Below are 27,522 nucleotides of genomic sequence, written 5' to 3' on the forward strand. Positions count from 1 at the left end.
ATGATAGAATAGTTAATATTATTTTGTATTTTAGACTAATTTTAAGCAATCAACATTTGTTTAGTTTCTTCCTCTAGAAAAGTTTGTATAAGATTCCATGGAAATACGGGATTACTAAAAACACAAACACTGACCTCTCAAATATCTTTGTTCCATAAAAGATATAGAATATGCATAAATTTCCTAAATACAAGACAATGTATAGTAAAAAAAAAAAACTGTCATTCAGATACAAATAAAATTTAAAATAGATGTGAAGTGGAGTTCAATTTCAACTTGAGAAAATTTAGAGATACATACTTCTGGGGAAACGTGATGGTATTTCAACAAGATTACTATACTAGGGTTTTATTTTTAAGATTTATTTTATTTATTTGAAGGGCACAATTACACAGAGGGAAAGAGAAACAGTTGGGAGTGGGGGGAGAGAGAGATCTTCCATCCTCTGGTTCACTCCCCAAATGGCTACAAGAGCCAGGGCTGGGTCAGGCCAAAACCAGGATCCAGGAGCTTCATCCGGGTCTCCTACATGAACACTGGGGCCCCAGGACCTGGGCCATCTTCCACTGGTTTCCCAGGCACACCAGCGGGGAACTAGATCAGAAGTTGGGCAGCCAGGACTTGAACTGGTGCCCATATAGGATGTCAGCATAGCAGGCAGTGGCTCCACCTGCTATATCACAATGCCAGCCCCCACGAGGGTTATATTTTATACTAAAAACAGCTTAGTGCAAATAAAAACATGTTGAATGAATTAATTTCACTATTGAGATTGGTGTGTGTGGCTTTGGCAGAGTAGTAATAATACATGGCTGGAGGTCATAGTAAGAGTGTAAATATGAACTGTATTGAAAGAGATAATGAAAACAAATTAAAAAGAAATTAAATCCATTGCAGAAATGAAAAGAAAAAACATGCATAACTTGCTCCCTTGAAAAAATCTAACTACAAACTTGCAGTAGGTGAACAATAGTTATGTCGTGGTTTGAATATTATTTATCCTTTTCAAAATTCATGTTGGATTTTAATTCCCATTACCAAATATAAACAAGTTAGAAAATTAATCTGACTATGATGTTTAGAGGTGAGGCCTTTGAGAAGTGATTAGGATTACTATGTGGTCATCAGAGTAGAGCACCTATGACAATACTGGGGCTTTATAAGAAGAGACAGAGGTGGTTGTGGTGGGGAGGGAGACCAGGACACACACACACACACACACACACACTGTTTCTTGCCATGTGATGCTCTGTACCATTTCAGGATTCTGCTGTCAAGAAAGGCATCACCAGATATGGGCCCCTTGACCTTGAACCAGAATGGTGATCCCAAATGAACCCATTTTCTTTAGAGCTTCACCAGTTTGTGGTATTTATTATTAGCAACAGAAAATGAGCTAATGCAGTCTATCAGCGGTACTGCTAAAGATACATTGATTAAATTCTATTCTCAGAATTACTGGCTCCTCCATATGTTGCACCTACTTCTGAGCCACTAAACAATCTAAGATCAGATGTAGGAAGCAATTTCTGCTGTAGACTATGGGCAGTTCCAGAAGGTCCTTATCAGATTGACTTGTTTCAAGAACAATGTAAGGAAATGAGACAGAAGGCACAAATGCAATGGTCAAAGAACTGAAGTAATTCTATTTAAAACTTCATCATTAATCTGAAACTTTTCAATGGGACAGGGTTACTTGGAGAAAGGTAGCCAAGAACAATTACTACAGAATTAGAGAGTTGACATCATAGCTCTGTCTCTGCTAGAAATTTGAGACAATCTTGACAAATGCTGAGTTGGTTGGGTGGGAGATAAAATAGAATTTTTCACTGGGGGCTGCATGGTGGTACAATGGGTTAAACCACCGCCTGTGATACCAGCATCCTATATGAGTGCCAGTTCAGATCCTGGCTGCTCCACTTCAGATTCAGCTTCCTGCTAATGCACCTTAAAAAGCATCAGAAGATGGCCCCAACTGCTTGGGCCCCTTCTACCTGAGATACCTGAATGGAGTTCTTGACTCATGTCTTTCAAATAAAAACAAAAAAATTTTAATATAATTTCACTAAATAAAAATTAAGCAATTATCTAAAATGTTTTATACCTGTAAATTCATGATACACATAGATACTTCAAAAATAGATAGAAAATGGAATTTAGAGATAGTTTATTTCGGTACAATATTTTTGAAATTCATGGTAATGAGGAATCTTTATAAAGGTCATAGGAAATGTGTACTGTGAAAAAATACATGAATTTCAAAATGTTTTGTAAAAAAAATCTTTTAACTCCATTTCCCCACAAACTTATTGAAGTACAATATATATATAATTTTCATGTAAGATTTAAATATATTTCATAGTGAAAGCTAGTGATATGTGTTTTTTAAAAGTTACCTATATGAAGGCATGAGATATATTCACTAGCAGCATCACTTGGTAATTTGTTGAGGTACTGCTTTGCATAAAAAATTTGACATGGTGTTGGAGAGAATGTAGAGAAGGCTAGAGAAAAGATGACACATATTAGATTCCTGGGGTCTGGAATGCGGGATCTACTAGTATTCTATTTTTAATATTTTAAGGAAGCTCCATATGGTGTTCTTCAAAGACTGTACTAATTTACATTCCCACTAACAGTGTGTAAGGGGTTTATTTTCTCTAAATCCTCCTCAGCACTTGTTACTCTTTGTGTTCTGACAAAAGCCATTCTTACTACAGTGAGGCTCTATTTCGTTGTGGTTTTGATCTGCATTTCCCTGATGACTAGTATTGTTGAACATGTTTTCATGTACATGTTGGCCATTTGTATATTTTCTTTTTAAAAATGACTATTTAAATCTTGTGCCCATTTTTAAATGGGATTATTTGTATTTCCAGTATTCAGTTGTTTGTGTTCCTTATATGTTATGATTATTAGCTTATAAGATAATTAATTTGAAAATATTTTCTCCAATTTTGTAAGTTGTCTTTTCATTATATTGATTGTTTCCTTTGCTGTGCTTTTTAATTTCTTTGAAACACATTTTCCTATTTTTGCAAAGATTGAAAGGCTGGTCCCTACTCAGCAGAAAATTTTTATATATTACATCACTTTAACAAAAAATTATAAAATACATAAATTATAAAATTAGGTACATAAATCCAATAATACAGTCAATAAATTTAATATTTATTTTTTATTTAAAATTGTAAAAATGTTTGATGACCATTTTTTAACATTTCCCATTGGAAAGAATGTTTAACCAAATCCAAAATATAGTTAGTATTGATTTACAAAACCAGTTGTTTAGATTTAAGGTTTGGCCATTCACTTTATTGAGGACTCTGCTGAGTTAAAGACCAGAATATCTATTATTTAAAACCTGAATTTTCTTCTTTAATATTTGGAAAATTCATTTCATTTTAACACATTTTTGAATAAATTGAAGTTAGTAAGCTTAGATATTTTAAATACAGAACAACATCGTTAGTATTTGTGCAACAATCATTATTAGTGGCGATATGTGATATAGGAAGCCCTTTTTAATGCAAATGCATTTTGTATAATGATTCTATGAAATTTATAGAAAATATAAGAGATAAGGAAACTAAGCCTAAAAGAAACATTTCACTTACTCTGTCTAGTAAGGATGTAGCTAATATTAAATTTCATGCTTTGGGGTGGGCACTTGGGCTATAGTTAAGATGCTGTGTAATACACCTGAGTCTGATATTGAGTACATAATTTTTATTCCCATCTCTGGCTCTCAACTCCAGCTTCATGGTAATACAGACCCTGGGAGGCAGCAGTGATGGTCAAGTTCTTGGAATCCTGCCACCCGTGTGGAACACCTGGGTTGAAGCCCAGCTTCTGGCTTCAGTCTGGCCAGCCCCAGCTATTGTGGGCATTTGGGAAGTGAAAATGCAAATGGGAGTTCTCTCTCTCTTCCTCTCAAATAAAATAGAAGAAATCCATGTTACCCACATTACTTTTTACCAGATTAGAGATTCAAAATAATAAACTTTCCCACTTTAATTTGTTCTCTCATGTAAGGAATAATACTTGAAAATATGTGCTGAAGACGCCTTGGGATGAACAAGTACTTCTGATAGTAAGCAAGAGTAATCAGTGCTAAACAAATCTTTGGGATATTACTGTGATGATCGTGGAAGCAGTAATATTTTGAGCTATGGAACTTTAATATAGACCTTTCGAGTAAAAGCAACTGAGTTACAACTTCAGAGTGAAGATCACTTAAACTCTGACACTGTAGGTAGATATATACTATTTTTACAAATTCCTTTATTTCCTGGGATAAATTAGGTATCCAAACTTATATGGGTAGTCACTGCTGAAGGAGTCAAATAATATTAAAAATATTCAATAACAAAACCATTTGGGTAATACAGATTGGTTTTTTTCCAATTGTAAGGTTTGACAAACTAAATTATATACTAAATTAATTATAATCCAATTCAAGTTTCTAAATATTTATTCAGAACTTACTCTGCTTATTACCTACTGAGTTAGAGCTGGAGATGACATGATAGGATTTTAAGATGTTGGTTTGTTTGGAAGACAGTTACTGGAAGAGGGAGACACACACAAATGAGAGAAAGATGGAGAGAGAGTGATATCTTTCATTTTCTGGTTCATTCCCCAAATGGCCACAGCTGGACCAGGCCAAAGACAGGAATCTGGAACTCTAACTGGGTCTTCCCCAGGGGTGGCAGGGGACCAAGCAATTGAGCCATTCTTTGCTGCCCATACAGGCACATTAGCAAGGAACTGGATCAAAAATAAAGCAGCTGGGACTCCAACCCATACCAATGGGATGCCAGCATCACAGAGACCAAATCTTAAGATTTCTGAGTTGTTTCTTTTGACTAAGTAAGAGCCATGAGCTAGAAATTTATTCATTTTTCTTTTATGTGTCTAAGACATGAATTTATAGAAAGTTTCCTATAGAGTCTAGATTAAGCATAATAAACTATATATAAATATGAAATGAGAGCTTATATATACCAATTTTAATTTGTAAAGAGAAAAATGTATCAAGCAGCAGTAAATACTATGAATAATATGTAATCAAAACTAAGTTTTTGCATAGTGCAAGTGTTCTTTATTTTAACTGCAAACCATAACTTAATAAAGGATCCTACAAAGCATGTCCAAACATTATATATGAAGTTTACCTCTTCAGGGAACAGAAGTTTGACCTTTGGAATTAGAATCCTGACTCCTGTTTCTTTTGCCTGTCCATTCATCCTGTAACATGTAAAGCAAACTGTTCTGTTTTCAGAAATGCTCATTCAAGAAACAATAATCCAGGCCAGCACTACAGCTTACTAGGCTAATCCTCCACCTGCGGCGCCGGCACCCAGGGTTGTAGTCCTGCTTGGGGCGCCGGATTCTGTCCCGGTTGCTCCTCTTCCAGTCCATCTCTCTGCTGTGTCCCGAGAAGGCAGTGGAGGATGGCCCAAGTGCTTGGGCCCTGCACCCGCATGGGAGACCAGGAGGAAGCACCTGGCTCCTGGCTTCGGATCAGCACAGCACACCGGCCGTGGCAGCCATTTAGGGGGTGAACCAACAGAAGGAAGACCTTTCTCTCTCTCTCTCTCTCTCTCACCCTCTCTCTCTCTCTCACTGTCTAACTTTGCCTGTCAAAAAATAAATAAAATAAAAAAGAAACAATAATCCAACACACATGTAAGAAATAAGAATTTGTCTCAATCTTTAGAAAAATTTTTCTTCTCAAAGTCTGTAAAATCCTGATTGGCGTGATGAAAGGAGCAAGGGTTTTGATTTGGGCAGGTCCAGTTTGAAATAGATGATGGATATGTTAATTTGCTTCACTATGGTAGCCCATTTATTATCTAGATGTGTGTTCTCACATGGTGCATGATAGTGTACACGTTAAGATTTGATTGTTTTACCCACTTGGTAGCTGATTTCTTCTTTTGAGTTGTTTTCATTGAGTTGTATAAGAGCTAAGTGTACCTAGCAGTCAAGATCAACATCCTCAAGAGAGGCAGTCACAGTCCATGGCACTGTGGTTGGTATGAGGCAGTTAAAGCTAATACTAATTTTCTCACCATGAAGATAGAAAAGAAATGAAGAAGCAAGAGAATTGGAAATACCTAATGACTTATCTTCCTGAGAGAAGTGTTTTCATACATTCTTTGAAGAAAAATGAACTATAAACATTAATATAAAACGTCAGGAATAGAATTGATGAAATGCAAATTGTTCTTCATAAATATGCAATTAATATGAATACATATACTTATTAAATAACATTGTGATCATTCAATATTGATACAATTTAAATTACACGGAATTGGGATTTAAAAATGTTCTTGAAGTGTATATAACCTATTTGCCACTTTATCGAAATACTCTTCACAGAGAACTTACTGAATTGGGATAGAACACTTGATTCCAAATTTTTTTGTAGCGTGAAGTTATTTTTGTCTTAATTTTTAATTAGTTTTTAACATTTTCTTTTTTTCATTTTCAATTATCTTTATATACAGATCAATTTAGTATATATTAAATAAAGATTTCAACCATTTGCACCCACACCAATACACAAAGTGTAAAGTACTGTTTGAGTACGAGTTATAGCATTAATTCACATTGTACAACACATTATCTCTGTCCTTAATGTGAGTTTTTAACATTTTCAATGTGATTTATAGATACAATTCTAAGAACATAGGATATTCCTTTCCTTCCTTCCTCCATCTCCCTCTCTCCCTCCTACCCTCTTTTCTTCACTCTCTTTCTCTCTCTTAAATAATCTCAAATGTATCCACCTGTACATTTGAAATAAAACAGAGACCGTGTGTTGCAGTTAAGTTTTGCAGTCATGGACTGTTTGTTGCAAAAGTAGGGTGGGAAGTATCACTATGTTCCTAAATCTGTATGTATGAAATACATGATACTTGTATAATTTAAATAAAATTTTTTAAAAAAAAGTACCATGAAGGCAACACAGACTCTCTCTGAAGTTAAGGTCCTGGGGGAGGTATCAGAAACAAGATGCTATGCTAGGAAGCTGGTTTCTAGAGGTCAGAGACGGAGTTACTCTCACAAATCAGTCGATTAACAAGCAAAAATCTGGACACGTGACAATATGCCCAGAGAGTGTGAGAAGAAGATGGAGAGGGAATACGTTTTTTTGTGTGTATGTGTGGCTTTCCAGTTTTTATGAACGCTGATTGTACACTGCCTAAGTTATAGGCTTCTCTGAATTCTCGGCACTAACAAGCTTGCTTGAAAGGTTCTCCACTGCAGTTTAGGCAAGTAATATGTGTTATGACCCAGTTGTTAAATGAAGATTCTTTGAAAATAAAATAGAGCTAAGTAACTTCCCCAAGGCCATCCAGTAGTAAATTGTGGAGCCAGACTTAAAATTTCATGAATCTATTCTAAATTCATGTGCGTAGCCAGTTTGCCCTCCTTCACTACTGGTCGGAACCTGTCCTTCTGAGGGTCATTGCAAGCATCTGTCCCACACTTGCCTCATGCCCTATCTGTGCAAACTATGAGAAGTCCTTGAGTATGACTGTATTATGTGTTCCAGCATGCTTTGCCTCTGGTCTGGGTGCTGGCCAGTGCTTAGTACGTGTCCATTCGTGTGGCAGCCTGTGTAAGCAGAGACCCTTATAGTGTGCATCGGGGCAGTCCTGTCTCCTTCATCAAGGAAGAACCTTGTCATCGTTCAGAATCTAGCTTTCTTTCTCTGAAGGGAGAGCTTTTTTCTCTTCAGGAAAGCCTTCACTGATTCGCAGAAATTGAATACCTCCTCCTGTGTGCTACATCTATATTTATTATGTGCCTCTATTTGATGTATTTTAAATAGCTTTATTGAGATATAATTCATATATCCTAAAAATCACAATTTTTATATAATGAAATTATACTTTATATATTCACTGAGTTGAACCATCACTATCTAATACATTGCTTTAAGACACTTTGATCCCCTGAAAGGAAACTCCTGCACCCTTTAGATTTCACTCCTCGCTCTTCCACGACTGCTACAGTAGACATATAAGGGGACTGAGGCTCTGAGAAGAAGAGATCTTTCCTTCTTGCCACTGCATCCCGTGCAAAGATTCCTGACTCACATGAAATAACACTGAGGCATGACACTAAAACAGTATCTGCTTCGAGTCTGGATCCCTCAGGTACCCATTTGGGGACTAGGGAATGTGACTATGATGTTAAGTTTTGGAATTTCGCAAGAATGGATGCTTAAAGCATTTCGATCTCTTCAGCCCTGTGAGTGCCACCAGATCAAGTAATCACAAATATGTTAACACAGGAGACATGATCTTTATTGTATTCGGAAGCTCTCAGGCCAAGCTTATTGACAGAGATGGATTTGAAGCAATAGGATGTATAAAAGGAATCCCTTATAATGTGGATATGGCCAACACCAAGGGTCACACAGCAATGCTTCATACTGGCTCATGACATCCCAAAATAAAGGGAGAATTTATGACTTGCTCAAATGATGTGACTGAGGATACGGGAAGCTGAAAATCCAAAGAAGCAGAGAAGTGTGTTTAAATCAGGGTAAAAAAGTGATTCCCACTACATGCACATATAGTGGAGATGGAAACCTCATAGCAGCTGTCTGCCAGAATTGAAGCATGCAAAATTGGGTCTGAAATCTGACTGTTCCTTGAAATCCTGCTATAAACGAGCTCATGACACAGTCATAGACACTTCTTGCATGGCTTTTTTCCTATGATGGTAATCTCCTTGCCTCTAGCAGAGGTGATGATACATTAAACTTATGAGACATTCGACAATTTAATAAGCCTTTTTTTAGACTCCAATCTCTCCATCATATATGTAATGACTACTGTTTCAGTCCAAATGATAAATTCATAGTCACTGGTACATCTATTCAAGGAGGCTATGGCAATGGCAAGCTGTTTTCTTTGAGTACAGGAGTTTCCAAACGGTGTGTGAAATGGGCATCACTGGTGAGTATTGTCCCTTCCAGTGGTATTCAAAACTGAACTAGATCATGGTTGGAACTAGAAATGGATTGGCTGGAGTCTGTAATGACCCCAACAACAAGAGTCAGAGGGAAGCAAAATTCTATGTGGCTGAAACTCAGCAGAAGGCAAAACAAGCTGAGACTCTAACCCAAGACTACATCATCTCCCTACATGTCTTGCCTGTGTTCTAAGAGCCCTGCCATTGGAGTAGGAAGAAACAGCTGGAGTGGGACAGACTGGATCTCCTGAAGTCACACAAACCCGAACTGCCTGTCACAGGTCCAGCCATGGTGGCCACGTTGAAACCTCCAGGGGCACTCGGTCATCCTACATCATGAAGAACATTGCTCTGGACAAGACTGACAGATAGCAATCCCCACAAAGCCATTTAGCATCATGCCAAAGTTGCAGAAGACAACCCATACACGGTCTCTCCAACATATTCCAAGATTCAGCCCAAAGTTTGCCTAAGTTGAATCTGATGGCAAGGAAGCAAAGAATGAACCAGAATGGAAAAACTGTAAAATCTAAAGACTCCCATCAAGAACTGTTTGCAAATGGGTAGGGTGGATATGGAACAGAATTGTTTCCTTAACGCTTGTGAAATTAAAAAAAAAATACATTTTGTGGAAAAAAAGAAAAAAAATATATAGTTGTAACTTAAAGAAAACCAAAGTCAACTAAAAGGCAACACAGGGTTTTATGGGGTATGATTATTTTTTGAGTAATATAGACTTGGAAAATATAAAAGGAACACTTTCTTTGTTATATTAAAAAAAAAGATCATAATCATTAGCTTTGGGAAGTTGATAGAAACAAGACAGCATGTCCAGATGGAGCTCATGCTATGTATTGTAAAGAGTTAGCAATTCATCCTGGAACACATGGAAATTCCTGCCTTTAGTTGTATACTAAGTTAAGTAAAATAATGCATGTTGCCCAAAGCCATTTTATGTGAAACTTTTTAATTGATTTTATTCACTATAATAAAAAGAAAGAAGAGAGAAATTCATATAGAAAATTGAAATGCATAGTTCTGCTTGACATTGATAGTAAACATTTTGAGGCATAGAGATAAATAAAACCTGTAATAACTGTTGTACTAATAAACATTAAATCTATTTTCTTAAGTAATATACCATTATTACATCAACAAGAAATGAGCTTTCAGAATCTGAGAAAGAATAGGGAGATGGTTTGGCAGTTGTGAAATAGGCAGTTAGTACACATATCAGAATAACATAAATCATCAAATCATGTACTTGGAATGAGAAATGTAACATACATGATAAAATTTGTTGACTCCCCTTACATTGTAAAGACGGATCCTTCTATTAAACTTCTACGCAGAACATTAGCGTTGATATAATGCCAATTTCCTCTTTAACTACACACAGATATGGGTACATCAAGAGGTTGATTAAAAATTATTTTAATGCAAAAACTTGGAAAACCATGTGGAGTTTTTCATATGTATTCACTATGGCCTTTTTGAAGATGTCACTTAAGCATGGATTTCAAAGTTTTTGGTGCCATAATAAACTTATCCTTCATCTTTACTTCCCATGAAGTTTTTGAAATACTCTCATACCCTTTTATTGCTCTTCACACCAAGATTAAAAATAAAGCAAAACATATTCTACTAATTTAAAACTGTATTTCACCAATACACATCTTCAATGGAAGCAAAAATAAGGAACATATGGAAAACTATGACAGAATCTGTTATATTTATTTCTATTTGTTTATTTTTCTTGCCCTTTGCATGTGCTGACCTTGATATGTTAGCTGATGTTTTGTCTCATGTGAACCATAAAATGAAGGGACAAAGATTTGAATTTAAATTGAAAGTGTTAGGAAGCCAAGATAAACTCTAAGGCAAGACTAATAAAAGGAAAAATGAGTAAGTAGCACAATTTGCTGATCAAAAATGATCATAAAATTGTACAAACACTATTACAGAAATACATGTGGGATCTTCATTAATACTGGATAAACTAGTTAATATCAGTTGGCTGAACAGATGGAAATCAATAAACATTTTAATTGGAAATTAAGGGAAGATTACATTCTACTAGTGTGCAAAAATGATGCCTTTCATTTGAAAGTTTCAAACAATGTCTTTAGGGTGTGAAACTTACTTGTGATGGGGAAAAGATTAATGTATATGATAGGTAACAAAAGTGATATGAACTATACTGATATTTTCATCTGAAGAGAATCCCATTGAAAGATGAAGCAATTTCACAATAGCCAGTTTGTTTTAATATTAACTTAACACAAAGCCTGATTCAAATAAAGACAATGTCTTCCTTTGGGGTAGAGACTAGATCTTTTTCTCCATACTCTCAAAAAGGACCTGACACATACTAGTTTTTGATAAATGATTGTTGGCTGAAGGAATATATTGAAGAGTTTCAAAACTTATAAATAAACCACTGGTTGTTTTTGGAGAAGCAAAATATGACTTCAAAATGATCACAGGTTACATTAAGACCATGCCACAATATTGAATTCAAACTAATACTGTTGTAACAAAAGACATGAAAGTTAATTTACCTGCGACCAATAGAAGATAACAGAAACAAATTGATATTTACAGGAGGTAGCACATGATATAACATAATATTCATAACATCTTCAAGTTTTTCAGACCTTTGAGAATTTTATTTTTGAAACATTAATTGGAATATAACATCTTTCTAAAATAGGGAATTTTCATAAAGCTATGTAATTTTACAAAGCAAAGCTTTGTAAGAATAAATAATCTTCACATAATAGAAAAATGGCTAATTTCTCAGGATGTCATTTTTACATTCATTTGTTGATATATTAATGAACACTGCCAAGCTAGCACAAATATTCAAGATTTTGCTAGAAAATTGATTTTAAGGTTTTCTCTTTTACCTCCTTCAAAAAGATTTAACTTAAGTACTAGTAAGAGACATATGTGAAAGTTTTTTAAAAAGCTATAAAAGAGAGCCTGAGTTGTAGTACAATAGATTAAGCCTCCACCTTTAATGCTGCCATCCTTTATAAGCACTGGTTCAAGACCCAGCTTCTACACTTCCAATCCAGCTCCCTGCTAATGCACCTGGGAAAGCAGTGGAGGAATACCCAAGTCTGTGGGCCCCTGCACCCATATGGGAGAGATATGGATGATGCACCTGGCTCCTGGCTTCAGCCTGGACCAGCCCTGGCCATTATGGCCATTTAGGGAGTGACCAGTGGATAGAAGATCTCTCTCTCTCTCTCCTTTTATCTCTCCCTCTCTCTGTAACTCTTTCAAAGAAATAGAATAAATCATTTTTTTAAAAAAAGTCATGAAAGAACATTGAACAAAGAACTTCAATCCAGGTAATGTTGAGTGTGCCAACATTTCTATTACAAACTTCATTTAAGGGGCTTTATCATTTCCATCATCTTAGAAACTAGGAAGCTGGAAGTTGGTGCACAAATTAACAGCCTGAATGCAAATCTGTTTACACAAAACATTTGAATCAGTTCAGCTGTTTTGACTTAGACATCAGCCAAAAAACCTTAACTCTCGGTCTCTCCATATATGTGAACACTGAATAAATATTTTGTTTAGACTGCACAGTTCAGTCACTTTGAGTACAGAGCCAATAAATCCATGGTAGCATGTGTGTTTCATCTTCAGGAGATTCAGTGGTATTTATTTTGCCAGTTCTCCTAACTTTGATCCGTTATCTTGCAAATGCAGCCTTTAGCAACACAGAGCTCAGCATTAGAACAAGCAGGTAACTAAACATCAATTCATTGCCAACATCTGGGGGGAGGGGTATTCAAATTATGCCTCTGATAGCGGATTCAGAAGAGTCATCTCTGTATAGGAAAACATAATTTAAAAACTCAAAGCAAATCACTCCTAAAACTACGAATTAGCTAAAGGTAAAATTTCCTTTTACATTTTCTTATGCTTTAAGAGAATAATAGAATAGACAAACTTGATTCTTTTTATTCAAATACTCATAATAAACTAAAAGTTCATATTGTATTTTTGAATTATTGATTCAGCTGAAAAGCTTCATTCTGTTGTGTATCCATTATGTGCTAGGTTAAAAGAAAATGAATTTAAGGACAATTTTTTTTCCTTTGCTTTCTTTCATATCAGACATCCCCAATAAAAGTAAACAGAATAAAAGTATAAGATATGTCCATATAGAAAACTAAAGTAGGTATCTTAGAAATTAGAATAATGTTAAATAAAGCATAGCTGATAGCTTTATGAGGTAGCAATGAAAGAGGAAACAACTGATTAATGGAGATGTGAATGACATTTGGATTATCAATCTGTTTCCCCTATCCCTCATCAAGATCACGTCAATGAGATGTCATTAATCTGTGACGTAGAATTTTAAGAAATTAGAGTACATTACCACAAAAATAGGATCAATTTTAAAATGGATAACTTGATATTAGTCAATTTTCAATATTATATTAAATTTTAAAATTCAGAATTGTAGGAAAAAGACTTGGAGACAAATTGTAGTTGTACTAATTTTTAATTCATAACTTTTGACAACCTTAGAGAAATCTTTAATTGCTGTAAGATCATATATAAAACTGTTTAAAGTTAGGTGCTTTCTAAAAATGTGGTGAATGCAATAGGTATAATCTATGAATAATACATATGAAGAGATTATTAAGATATCTTAGTTTTAAATTTAAAAAGATAGTTAAAATGCCATTTCCAAAAATATACCCATAGATCAAGATTAATAATGCAAGGAGAAAAAGGCTGGTTTATATTGGGAGATTCTATAAAGTCTAGAAAGGAAAAAAAATCGAATAGTTACACCAAAAATATATTTTATTACCACAAGAAAATATAATGCTGAATTAAGCACTTAAGTATAATTTAATATGTGTACTTATTTTCTTTTGTACACCATAATATATTTTTTAAAGCACTCATTTAGCTTTCAAGTTGATCTTTAGGTTGCATTTTTTAAAAAAATTTATTTGAGAGGTAGTGTTACAGACAGAGAGAGGGAGAGACAGAAAGATCTTCCATGTACTGGTTCACTCCCAAAATGGCTACAAAAGATAGAGCTTTGGCCTATCTGAAGCCAGGAGCCAGGAGCTTCCTCTGAATCTCCCACAAGGGTACAAGGGCACAAGCAATTGGGCCATCTTCTACTGCTTTTCCAGGCCATAAGCAGAAAGCTGGATCAGAAGAGGAGCAGCCAGGACACAAACTGGTACTCACATGGGATGCTGGTTCCAGTGGTGAAGTCTTAGCCTACTATGCCATGGCACTAGCCCATTAGGTTGCATTTCAAATTTCTCATTTACCTATATCAGTATACTCGTTATTTGTGTGTCCTAACACAGTCACTTCAGGAAGTACTATGTTGAGGTGGGTTAGGATTTGGAGACAGCATGGTGGTCCCAGAAACCAGCAAGGACTATCTATAAAGAGGCGCACGAGGCAGTGCTCAGCAGAGAAGAGTGCACTAGCCAGGTGATACGGCCCCCTCTAGCTTGGCAAGTCACTTCATTTCTCTGGTCCATCTCCTGCCTTATTTGAAGCTACAAACAGCTATTCCTGTATTTTTAACCAAGGTAGACTTATGGAATAAGGTAACTATGTGGACTAAGCTTGGATATACATATCTAACATATATATATATATATAATAAAACTTTAAATGATTTGTAAATATCTATTTGCTATTCAAATAAATCTAATGCACATTACCTGCCTAATTTTGAAGATAGATTAAAATGATATTTCTGAAAATATACCTACAAATAAAGACTTCACAATGCAGGACAAAAAAAAGCTAGTTTATATTGGAAGGTTATATAAAGTCTGGAAAGGAAAAAAATTATTAAACGGTTCATTGGCTAAGTAGAGTATCAGAAATTTCCATCCTTAGTATACTATAAAAGTGAGTAGAAGATTACAGTACTAAATGCAATACTTTGTTGTCATAGCTTATGGTAAAATTGGCAAACATTTTTTATACTCTAAAATTATTTTATGTACAAAGTCCCTATCTTCATCTGCATTCATCAATTTAAAATTTTACTTGCGAGCACTTAGATTTACATCTAAGGGTTGTGAAGTTTAAATTCTGTTTCTTTTTGTACTTTATTTGCTAGTCTTGTTTGTTAGAGTAACATTTAACAAATGCAATACTTATGTATTTGTTTTGCTTACTATTGCTTATAAAAGAGAATATCTTTTACATTGCAGAATCATTAATAAATCAAAGTTAGGCAAGTTAAGGGAAAGATATTAAAAACTACAAAACTAATGTTATGTGTTACTGTAAGAGGGTTATATAAATTACATGACTATTACTCTTGGACTTTTTTCTAAACTGAATTCTCAACATCACAGCTATTTCTTTAAAAAATTAACATGTTTAATTTGTAATATATTCATTCACATGTTTTATATTTTGGTAAATTCAATGAGATTCTGAATCTATTATCATGTCAGACTTGACTTAACCACCTGTTAACCACATGATCCTGGCAAGGCACCGCACCTCTCTGAACTCAGGAAAATATGGACTATTTGTAAATGGAGATAATAATCTGCTCTTAGGAGATAAAGCTATCTCACAAGATGCTATATAGGACTCAAGACAGGAAGCTGAATGGAGGAAGCTACAGTTTGACATGTAATTGGCGTATTTTAAAGGACTTGACATAAAACGTCACACATAAGACTAAATAGAACATAAGAAAGAATTTTATCCTGGTACCAGTTCCTAAAACATAGTAATATCTCATATCCTCCTCATAGACCAAGCACCTCTGAGCATTCTGGAGTCAACCAGATAGATGCATTATTGACCAGGAAATTATAACAGGAGCCATTGATTTTTCAAAGTTATTTAGGATTTAATAAATCCACCTCTATGGAGCCTGTTTACATTTATGAATTTGATTTCTACTAGCTTTTTACCATAGTTTCTAAACTGTCATAGTTAAAAAATTCCTCACCACTCCAACCTATAATTATAAATAAGACCATGTGTCTGCTAATAATAATAGATAGAATTAAAAAGGAGATAATGATCTAATATGATTAACAGGCCACACAGCAGACTCATAGAATGATAAATGTCCTAAATAGCACTCTGATCTCAGAATCAGGCATGGAAAGCCAAGACACTGTGGCAAAAAATGATCTACATGAAGGATCTTGGTGAGTGAAACCCCAGTGGAAAGAAGGGGCCTTCTAAGAAGGATGTACTTTTCTCTGAGGGCAAGAGAGAACTTCCACTTAGCTTATGGCCCTGTCTAAATACTGATAGAGTTTGTAGACTCAAATGGCTTCCATAGCCCCGGCAGCTCATGACAGGAGCCTCAGGTGATTACTGATGTCATAAATAAGAGTGTCAATTGGTAACAACAGGAGTCACTGTACATTTGCTCCACATGTAGGACCTCTGTCCTTAATGAGTTGTACTATGAGAATTAACAGTAAAATTGTCTTCAAACAGTACTTTATACTTTGTGAGTCTATGTGGGTGCAGTCTGTTAAAATCTTTACTTAGTATAGAGTTGATCTTCTATATATAAAGATAATTAAAAATGAATCTTAATGAAGAATGGGATGGGAGAAGGAGTAGGAGGTGGGATGGTTTGGGGGTGGGAAGGCGGATAAGGGGAGAAGAATGTTATATTCAAAAAGCTGTACCTATGAAATTTATATTTATTAAATAAAAGCTTTCTTAAAAAATCTTTTAAAAAATTAAGGGCCTGTAAGCCTGCGCCACAGCTCAATAGGCTAATCTTCCGCCTGTGGCGCCGGCACCCCGGGTTCTAGTCCCGGTTGGGGCGCCAGATTCTGTCCCCGTTGCTCCTCTTCCAGTCCAGCTCTCTGCTGTGGCCCAGGAGTGCAGTGGAGGATGGCCCAAGTGCTTAGGCCTTGCACCCGCATGGGAGACCAGGAGGAAGCACTTGGCTCCTGGCTTCAGATAGGCGCAGATAGGCCTTGGCGGCCATTTGGGGGGTGAACCAACAGAAGGAAGACCTTTCTCTCAGTCTAACTCTGCCTGTCAATCAATCAATCAATAAATCAATAAACTTACATTTAAAAAAAATTAAGGGCCTGTAAAAAAGAAAGCTTCCAGATTACAAGAAATAAATAAAATTTTTTTAACTTTTATTTAATGAATATAAAAAAATTTTAAGTCCCACTTTTAAAAGTTTCTTCTGAGAAATAAACAGTTTTATTACTTTATTTATAGACTTGTATTGTCAAGGAATAATTTGGTGAAGATATGGTTATTTATTTGATATACATATTATATCATTCCTAGAATATTTTCATTCCATAATTATCTCTTTCTGTCTACTAATAAGTGCTCACCATTTTAAAAAATTTTACCACACAGTATGATTAACACTTTCATGTAGTACTAAACGTGTATTAATTTTTGTGATTTACTGCTTTCACTGTTATTATCTGAGTTGACTCTGTGTTAAAACTGAAATGGTATTGTAGAAAGAGATTTGAGCCTGAACTTTAATGCCCAGTAATCTAGTTTTAGTTCTGCGTCTAATGATCATTGGTGCAACCTATCCTTCGTTGGCATATGCACTTAATATATAATATATGAGCAGTGAACTAGCTAATATTTAAGGACCCTTCCAGTTCTATGAAAGTCATTTTTGACAAGATGAATGAACAAATTCATGGTAGTACATTAATCAATCAGTGGAACAATAAATCAATATCAGAATCTAAGGGATGAAATCAGCCCAGGAGCAGAGGAACATTTTTCAGCCATGGGTCTGCCCCTGACTCATAAAGCCAACACCACAAGTCAGTGTATAAAGGTGATAAGCAGAAGTTTCCCAGTGTTTCTCAGATGTATGATAGCCTGGGAGCTTAGCCAAAGTGAAATCACAGCTGGTGAGCGGAGTCTACACTTTTTATTTGGTGTTATGGAAAAGTTAAGGTGGTGGTGTTAAGGATGAATGTGGGAACTGGCTTTGCATGTACAAGTTTATTTTTACAATACTGATGACTGCTACTAGTCGCAGGCACTAGGCTACATGCGTGGTTTACATAATCTCCCCATAAATCCACTGATATTCTAGTCCCTCTCTCTCTTTTAGTAGATAGTGATAATGACGCTTAGGCAAGTTGAGTTGCAAATACATAAATAATTGCTGGAAGTATCATTATTTGACTTTTAAATCTTGGTGGTTCGAGTCCTTTTGTTGTTAAATTTCAGAGTGCATCAAAATTACCTGGATGACTTGTTAAAAATACCATAGCATCTGATTCAACAGACCTCAGCAGGGATCTAAGATTTTATGCTGGTGCTATTTGTTAGGGACTTTGAAAACAATTGTAGTGCAAACATTTAAAAGCCCTGTAGAATAATGTTTATGACAACCTAATGCTACAAGATTAACACTGACATTCTTTTTATCCAAGGAAAAGATATATGATGCATATGCTAATGTTGTAAATTTAGCCTTTTTAGAGGAGATTACAAATTGGGTTATGGGCAACAAGCCATCATTATATGGAAAACATTAATCTCAAGGACTACTCAATCAGCACAAAACAAAAGCTTAGCAAAGGGCCTGATGACATGAAATGCATCCAATGGCTGCAGTATCGGAACTTAAGAGGATGAAAGATGACCATCAGCACTGAGACTGTGAATACTGGCAGGTGTTCAACACATTGATTTTTCTCAGTGACATTTGTAAAAGTGATATTGCTGATGAGAATCAGAGCCTTCCAAAGGGCCGAATTCTCAGAAAATCTTGTGAAGAGAGGTCTGCCTGGAAAATAACCTGAATCATCCAAGAGTGAAGACTGCGATGTGGTAACTGTGACTTCTTTCTATCACCAGACCTCATCTCAGATCCAAATCAGAACTTCCAATCTATACCTAGTCTCCTATTCCTTTGGTTTATGAGTAAAGGGAATGGAAGAGATGGGGGCTGGGGGGCAGCTGACGCTATGTTTTATTGTATGTGTAATGCAATGGGCTTACGTTTTCATTTTATCTTACACATTTTTTTTCCGTCAGTCTCTACACTGGCAAACATTTTCCTTCTCACCTCTCCAGTCTTGGAACTCAGAGTACAAGGATGGCATGTGCTCTCAAGTGGTTGTCTGTCTAAAGGGAACAGGTGCCTTGCCAGGCATATGACTTTACCCCTTAGAGTTATTTCCCAACCTAAACAATCTATTCAAGGTGTTGGATGTCCCAAAGCCCTCAGTGGTGACACTGAGGAGTAATTAGAAGAGAATTACCTCTGAACACCTCAGTCTATCTATTATCTATTCAAAGCCTAGGCAAGGGAAATTTGCATTTGAGATCTTAGGCAAGCTTTTCAACATGACTTGTCTGTCTCTACAGGAGTACAAAGCATTATTAATTGCTCTACCTCTCTTCTTTTTGTTTGTTTTATCAGATCTCACTTAGCATGGAGGTTTTCGTATATTTAAAACCATGTACTGATGCTGTATACTTCGTACTGTTTCATTGTTTCTGAGGACACTAAGTGTTGAGTTCAGGCAAGACATATATACCCAAAACACATTCTACTACCTACCTCACAAACAGAAACGCTAATTAATAACATGGACAGTAATCACTACCAAGCCTCTGTTCTGGAGTACTAAATGTACGGAGTGATGCTTTCCATTTTTTCTCCTCTGATGGATCTCAAGGGAGCTGGCATCAGGTTCTCAGGGTTCTGAAATCCATGTTCCATAATTATTTCTACTCACAGAGTCTTTCAACCGGGGATCTATGCAACACCCCTCCCCCATCTCCCACCCCATCCCCCTAGCCAGAAGGTTCGGGAAAGTACCCTGCTGCAAAACACAATTCAGATGCTTTCAATCAGGTAACCCAGCAGCTCAAATCCGAATTCCCAGAGCTGCCCAGACACTGACTTAGCACTCCCTCTCGGCGCCGCGTACCAGGAGAAGGGGACCCGCCTTGTGCCTCAGTCAGTCTCTCTCTTTGATTGTCCTGCTTCATTATCATTCTGCAATGCTCAGCAATTCTCCTGCGCTCCTTCCAGCCCTCCTCCAGCCACTCAGCGGGGCTCGGAGAGGACCACTTCAGCGGCTGGAGGACCCCCGTGCCATTTCATTTCTTCCGAGCTCTTTCCTCGGAGTACCCTAAACGCTTTTTGGGCTTGGCCTCTGGGCTGTCCTGGTGCTTGCCTCTCCCCCAGTGAACGACTGGCAAGGGAGCACGGGGATCGATCGCGCAGTACTCTTGTCCCCAACAAGCTTTCCGAACTCCCCAAGCGCATCTCAGAGAAGAAGTTGTTTGAATGAGGGCAGCGCTGCGGTCTGTGCGGAGAGTGGAGGCTGTCTCGCCGCCTCCGCCGGATCGTGCGGCAGCAGTGGTCGCAGCGCCACCGACCATCTGGAGTCCAGGGAACATTAATGCAGTTCCCTGTGGTGCGTGCGTTCTCCTAGGATGCACTCACCCACACCCAAGTGGCCTCCCGAGGCTCTTCCATGTGGATCTGTGTGTCCTCCCTCCTCCCAGGCGCGCGCGCACGCACACACACAGACACACAGACACACACCTCTCGCCATCAGCCACACCAGCTTCAACCCTGAAGGCTCCATGGAAATCTCAAAGCTGGGGCTGGCCTTCTAGGAGCAATTAATAAATATTCCCAGCGGACACAGATGAAAGGAAGGGAGGGGCAGGACAGGGAGCCCTCCCCCCCCCCAAAGTTAACTCCAAGCAGGTGTGTCTCAATTGTGTTAACCTTTGGGGGAAGTGTTTCAAAAATCCTGATAGTTAAGGGATGGATTTGTGTACGCTGTGGTTACTGCGCTGTAAACACAACTCACCTTCTCCCCCTTTTGAAACGTTCTGCCAAGGTACTACAGGTCTTTTTCCATCGTGCCAAGTAGGCTGTTGCCTCAAGGGCGGGGAGCGAGGGTTTCAGCCCCCGTGGACACGGGAAGGGCTTAAGACTTCACTCTGGAGTGAGTGAAAGGCGCTAAGGAGCAGCTGATGCCTACACCTCTGGCCCCAGGGACTCCTGGCGGGGTAGAGGGTGGATCCCTTCTTCTGCAGCGGGATTATTTTCTTGGCGTCCCAGAGCATGCCGAGACGCCGCTATTTCACGGAGTCCAGGTTCTGCCCCTAGAAACACGCCCTGGCGTGGGGTGCGGACGCCGCCCCCTCATCCCCGCCTGATAACGCCTTCTACTCCTGTTCCTGCGCTTTGTGCGTGCTCTCCAGAGATCCCCCTGGGAAGGGACGTGGGAAAACATCCCTGGGTGTCTCTAGACGTGGGCGGGACGCTTCAGCACGACTTAGAGATTCACAGTTTCTTTCTGGGCGAGACCCAAACAGGAGTGGCAGCTGGAGGCTACGCATCAGAAAACCTCTGCCTGTGTGTGTGTGTGTGTGTGTGTGTGGTGATGTTTCAGAAAGAAACAGGCAGGGGTCTAACTAGTGCCCGCCACACCCCACCCTTAAGTTGGTGCCCTCTGCAGCCTTGCATTTCAGATGCAGACCCTGGAGATAAAATCATTTTCGGGGGAGGTCGACTCCCCTTCAGGCCCACCCAGGAGGTGTTGGCCTATCAAAGACCACTTTATCTTTCACTCTGAGGTGTTTCCTCCCACGGAGCCTCTTTGTCATTGCTGTGGCACGCAGAGGTGAGATGGTGGAGGGATGGAAAGCGTGGGCAGATGGTGGCCGTCTCGTGGCCAGGGCTGTTCACGTGGAAAACTGCGCGCCTCAGACATCCGCACCCTGGTGCCCGTCAGGGTTAGTATTTGCGAACCCTACAGAAGGGCTCCCCATCTAAGCTTCTCTGAGGGCCTGAGAGCCCAGGAAAGATAGCTTGGAAGACAAAAGCAGGCCTAGACACTGGGGCAAACAAGGTCTATGGCACTGCGGCGATCTCGATTTTAGGAAAACCTTGAGACTAAGGTGAAATTAAAATAAGATAAAGGAGAATAAGAGGCAACTGTTAAAATTGGCCCCACCCAGAGATCAGAGGCAGATTTAAAATCATACAAACTATGGAAGTTTCTGAGAATTTGGGGAGAGCTCTCCAAGTTGTAATATGTAGGCAGTGCCTTGCAAGCACCTGATATGTGACAATAACGAACTTTATTACCATTAAAAATGTTCTAACAGTCCGTATAAATATTGACTTTTGGAATCCGACATGCTGCTCCTTCCCAATATCCCGGAATCTGGATATATACTCATGGGAGACCAATTATCTCAGTTCAAGGTATAGAAGTTGCGGATAGAGAGGAGGGGTCCCATTGCCAGGCCCATTTAAAGCAAATTAACGCACCATTCTTTTCGTATGGCGCATTTTGTTCGGAATATACGGTAGGTGCGGGCAGCCAGGGCGGTAATTGCAGGCGGCTCGGCTCTGCGTTTGTCGGGCTGGCTGGCTCTCCCCGCTTCGGAGCCCCCCCCCCCCCCCACCCCGGACACACACCACCCCTATCTGTCCCCCAAATGTGTTTTGGCTCAACAGGTATCACAGGAAAACTCGCACTTAACCCCCGGTCATCTTGTCGAAGGCGCCAGCCCTCGTTTTCCAGCCAGGGCTGCTGCTGCTGGCTCCCTGCGCCTCCCCCACGCGGAGCGCGCGTCTAGCAAGCAGCCCTGGGGCCATCCATTAACCACTGGCTCCTGGAGGCAGGCAAACTAAGCAACACGGTGAGGTTCCTCACACGTCGGGCTGACGCCGAAAACCCCTCGTAAGCCATCCGAGACGCGTTCTGTGCACCAGGCAGTGCAGTCCCAATGCTTAGGACAAGCGTTTTTAGCTCAGAGCCGCGCTGAGGCTCCGACGGGGAGGGGACAGGGAATCCAGCTTCAAGGAGCAGGTTGGGGTTACAAGGCATTCGCTGCCACAGAGACCAGGGTAGACTTCCTGGCATTGAGGGATGTAAATTAAAATTCCAGACATGCCACCCATGGCTGGTCATAGTAGAAGGAGAGAGAGGTAACCTCTCCAGCTCCCTCCTTCCAAAAACATGAATTATCATTTCCACTGAATGCAAATGGGCTGCCTTCCGCGGGGGGACAGCCAGCTGCAAGCTGGACAATAAACTGTTTCATGGAGACGCGGCCCGATTGCGGTTGAGAGAGGCACTGATCTACAAAGGAAGAAGCGTCCGGTTTGTGTTGACAGCGGTGGCGCGCCTGGGCCAAAACAGCCCCCCGGCCAGCCCGCCAGCCCGCCCGCCTCCCCGACACGCAGCCCCCGCGGTGGGAGACCAGCTTCGGTACAAAGCGACGTCCGCCGCGTCTGCTCGAGCTGCCATGAGTACGGAGAGGTGATTGTTCGCAAATGATGGCATGAGTCATAAACACCCCCCGAGTATTCTTTGCAGCAATTAAGGGGCAGCCGGGTGCAGAAGTTGTGGGAGAGAGCTGTAGATCCGTTTCTTCCCGGAGGACAGCTCTTCTTCCTCCAAGGATCCTGTCTGCCCCCTTGCCTTTCTGCTCGGGAATAAATTTTACATTCCACCCTCCACCCCCTCCTCCTGTCTGTGCATGTGACACTCACTCTACCTGTCTGAAAGCTAACACTTGCTGGGGATTTTCGTTTTGGTCGGTGGCTAATGACTTTCCTCCCAGCTTCATTCATCCCCAAAGGGGGATCTCTATACTTCCTGCCACCTCAGACCGGTTGGAGCCTTTTTTTTTTTTTCTTTTGCCTAAGCCTCTGCCACAGGAGCTGGGGACGCTCCCCTACATGTACCATTGCACAGGAGCCCACGTAGAAATAATTCCCATATGCACGCAGACATTCATGCTGGTGTAGCAACGCTTGGAAGACCCCTGTCCCCTAATGCATTTGAAATCAGCACATTCCTATCACGTCGGGAACTTTCTTCCCTGAAAGGGTTAAAAAGGGTTTTTACACACCAGTGTCTTTAATATAAATATTCCACTCAAAGCATCAAACCCCACTGATCTGACCAGAAATCAAGGTAATCTTCGCCACCGAGAAAAGTCTTGCAGAGGAATTCTGCCTGGATATCCAATAGTTAGAGGCTATAGGAACCAACTCACGTATTCGTTTGAGCATACTGCAAGAATATTTATTGAGCACAAGCTCAATCACCGCATTGAACGCCAAATCTGGCAAGCAAAATGCATTTCCTATCTGAGGGGTGGGGGGAGAGAAGAGCCGTGAATCAACTCCTTCTTCAGTATTATCACGATTATTTTATCGGTGCAGATTGCAAAGTGAGCCGCCAGCATCTCTCCGGCGACAAGTCAGCCCACCTCCGGGCAAAGCAAAAGGGGGACCCCCGCCACCCCGGAAAGCAGACCTACCTCTCACACAAGACACGGTCCATAAAAAGACGAGGTTCCAAAACGTAAATCCACTTTTCATGCCCATCTTCCTCAGCAGGACGGAGTCGAGGCGGCCGCATTTAGCGCATCTTGGCGTGCCAGGCTCCCGGGGTCTGGGCTCCTTCGCTCGGCTCTCCGCTCTGCGGATCCCTTTCATGATAGTCGCGAGCTCCCAATGCCTGCTCCTCAGCCCGGCGCAGCGGAGTTGCTGTTGTTGGTGCGCGGTCACAGCTCGGAGTGAATGGTGTTTCTGGGATACCACAGCAACCTTGACGAGGACTCAACCATCTCTCCGACGGGGGCACAAAGTCTCCGCTACTCTGGATTCTGTCTTTTCTCGTGCGTTTCCCCCCCCTCCACCAAAACCTACCCCCAATTCTAGCTCGCGATAGCAGCCACCAGAAACCACTAGTGAGCCGCCGAAAGCCCAGCTCCTGTCTGGGGAAAAAAAAAACTCCCTACAATATCGGAAATCAAGGGGCTTGCTTTTTTTTTTTTTTTTCCTCCCAAATCCCTCAACCCGGAATAGATCAATTCTGCCTGTAAAACAGCCCAAGAAATATGATGTTAGTGAGCTCTCCCTTGCAGCCTACGAATTCGGAAGCGAGAACGTTAAAGGAATGTTTTAATCGGAGGAGCTGCGTGGCTTTGGGGGGAACCGTGGGGATAACGAATCGGGCTCCATCGATGCCCAAGACGTTAGGACGGGACATGTGTTACTACTGTAGTTGCAGCACATTTCAGGCAGGCTTCTCGCAGGCATTATCCGTCGATTGAATTGAAGGAAAGGAAACCACAGACGGGAGTTTATTTGCACACATACATTGACATATTCAAACACCGACTGCAAACCTGTAACTGTTTTTTTTTTTTTTTTTTTTTTTTTTTTTTTTTTTCTCCCTGTAATGATTCGGTAAACGGATTTCATCCGGGGGTGTGGGGAGGGGAGGTGCTGGGTACAGGAGGGAAGTCAGTCATTTCCCTAAATAGTTGGCCCTTTCATCCTCTCGAGCTGCCTGTGGGCCGGGGTGTTCCACAGTTAACCCACTTTGTCTGCGGTAGTTATTCAGAACAGACCCATTTGTCTTAATTCGGAGTCGGTCTCAAATATGTAAATGGGAGGTTTCTTTCAAAAACGGAAAATGCACGCATCCATACATCTGGACCTAACGCAGGCCCTCACGCCACGCAAGGGTTAAGATCGCACAAAGGAAGAGCTCTTGCGCCATCTACCGGCCACGTGCAAGCCACCCGCTCCTCCGCATCCAGGAGAGACCCCCTGTTTCCCTCCTGCCCGGGGACTGTGGGAGCTCAGCGCGCCCTGCTGCTCTGTGCCAGTTTCCAAATCCTCTTCCGCACGGTTCTGGCCCAGGTCTTTCAATCGCGAGCTCCTTAGACCGAGGGCCGGATGGATGGGTGATGGACCTTTCCTGCAATCTTGTCCCATCTCAGGAGAGGAGCTTAGGGGAGGGTTCCAGGGCTGGCTTTGGGATTGGTAATTGCTGATGCCTGTGGCTCCATTTGCACGCCGAAAGGCTGTGCGGGCGGCTGTGTGTGTGTGTGTGTGTGTGTATCTTTACAGGGTTTAGTCAAGAGTACTTCTCAGTCTGAGCTTGCAGCTGCCCACATCCCCCACCCCCACCCCCCATAACGGATCCTGTCCCTTTCGCCAGCTTTTCGTCCCTGGGCTTTCACAGGAGCTGCCAGCTCTGTGGAGCAAGGCGTGTGCATCGTGGAGTGTCGGGGGGTGGGGTGGGGGTCTGCTCTGGGAAGTGGGCACCCTGTGAGCGTCCATCGGGGTGAATGGTCAGGTGTTCTGCAGGCGTAGGAAGGATTCTGAGCTCTCTGGGGGATGTGGCAATGTGTGTGGGTTTTTGTTTCTCCCAGAAGGAGAAAGAAGAGTAACGCGCGCTCTAGCGAAGGGTCGCGCGTTTATGAAGATGGTGGTAGGTGTGATTTTTCTTTGCGTAGGTGTTTCCCCAAGTGTGTGTCTGCAGTACATTTGCGTGCACACGCGTGCGTGTGTGTGTGTGTGTGTGTGTGTTAGGGAGGGATGTCTCTCCTGGGCCGGGAACTATAGCAAAAGGCACAGGCTGTAGACGCCCAACTGACCTCATTAAATTCTGAGAGGCGCCTTCAGAGCGGTGGGGCAGAATGTCACTCCTTCCCACCAGAGCTCTCTTTCATTGTCTGCATATGCAGATTCGGAAAGGGAGTGGGCGACAAGGCTGGTACTGTAGCAGGATTGGAAGACTCAACAATGAGAACGGCATTAGCCTGCTCAGCCACCTGGGCAGCGGCTCTGGCGGTGATGTCAGTCAAGATGTCAGGGTGTGCTGCTGCTGCTGCTGCCGCTCTTGCTGGGCATCCCCAGGTAGATGCAAACAGGTCCCGGGACTGCCTGAGGATGCCCAGCAAAACCCTGCTTAGCAAGGATGCAGGGGTTGCTCACCTCAGCGGAATTCACTGTTTAATAAAGAAAACAGAAATCTTGGTTTTATGCGGTCGATTTGAACACATGGCTATATATCCAGACAAGAGGACTTGAATCCAAAAAGAAAAGAACAAAAACAAAACAAAAACAAAACAAAGAACAAAACCCAGTAGCTTTGTTTCTCAAAAGTCAGGGATATCTTAACAATAATTACCATGCACAAAACCAATTTTGATAATGGAAACTTAAAGACAACTTCTACGATACCAATTTCTGATATTTGTTTCCAAACATACTACTAATCCTGTAATCCAGTGATCTTTCCCTACAGGACTCCTGCCTCTCTTTCAGTGTGAGATTGCTAGGAGATTTATCTGGGAATGCATAATATGTTGAACAACACTATAGTTTCCAGTTAATACAAATAGTTTTTACAGTACATAAGAAATCACTAATCATTTTTCATCTGCTTCTTCTGGCTTCTTAGTTGGGATGGAGAATTATATTTTACAGACAGAGACTTAAGGTATGAAGAAATGAAGTGATTTATGCAAAGTCACAATTAGGTGCACTGGTCTTTTCTGCAGGCCCACATTTGAGTTTGCACTGAATAGTCTCCTCTTCAAAGGAACATTTCCAAAGGGATTCCAGAAACATAAAATTACTAGCCAAACTCTTCGATGAGAATTCTAGTTTCTCATGAAGGAAAAATACAGTGTCTATATTTGGGACAAAGAGACCATCTA

General features: G+C 40.4%; 1 protein-coding gene and 1 pseudogene across 5 annotated transcripts in view; one reads left to right on the top strand and one right to left on the bottom strand.

Annotated features, from left to right (window-relative positions):
* Nucleotides 1-9,533, top strand: part of LOC127490638 (WD repeat-containing protein 70 pseudogene) — a 35,518-nt pseudogene extending 25,985 nt beyond the window's left edge.
* CSMD3 (CUB and Sushi multiple domains 3) overlaps nt 1-24,946 on the bottom strand; it is a 1,302,111-nt gene extending 1,277,165 nt beyond the window's left edge. For 3 of the 5 annotated variants that reach the window (XM_051844775.2, XM_051844772.2, XM_051844770.2), the window contains exon 1: nt 24,322-24,945. In XM_051844775.2, coding sequence (XP_051700735.2) covers nt 24,322-24,499 — 178 coding nt within the window. In that variant the 5' untranslated portion in view covers nt 24,500-24,945. Of the gene's footprint in view, nt 1-24,321 lie in introns of all 5 variants that reach the window. The other 2 variants (XM_051844773.2, XM_051844771.2) reach the window with 2 other exon arrangements.
* Between the last annotated feature and the right edge of the window lie 2,576 nt (nt 24,947-27,522).

This window comes from Oryctolagus cuniculus, chromosome 6, assembly GCF_964237555.1.
Source record: "Oryctolagus cuniculus chromosome 6, mOryCun1.1, whole genome shotgun sequence".
Classification (NCBI taxonomy): domain Eukaryota; kingdom Metazoa; phylum Chordata; class Mammalia; order Lagomorpha; family Leporidae; genus Oryctolagus; species Oryctolagus cuniculus.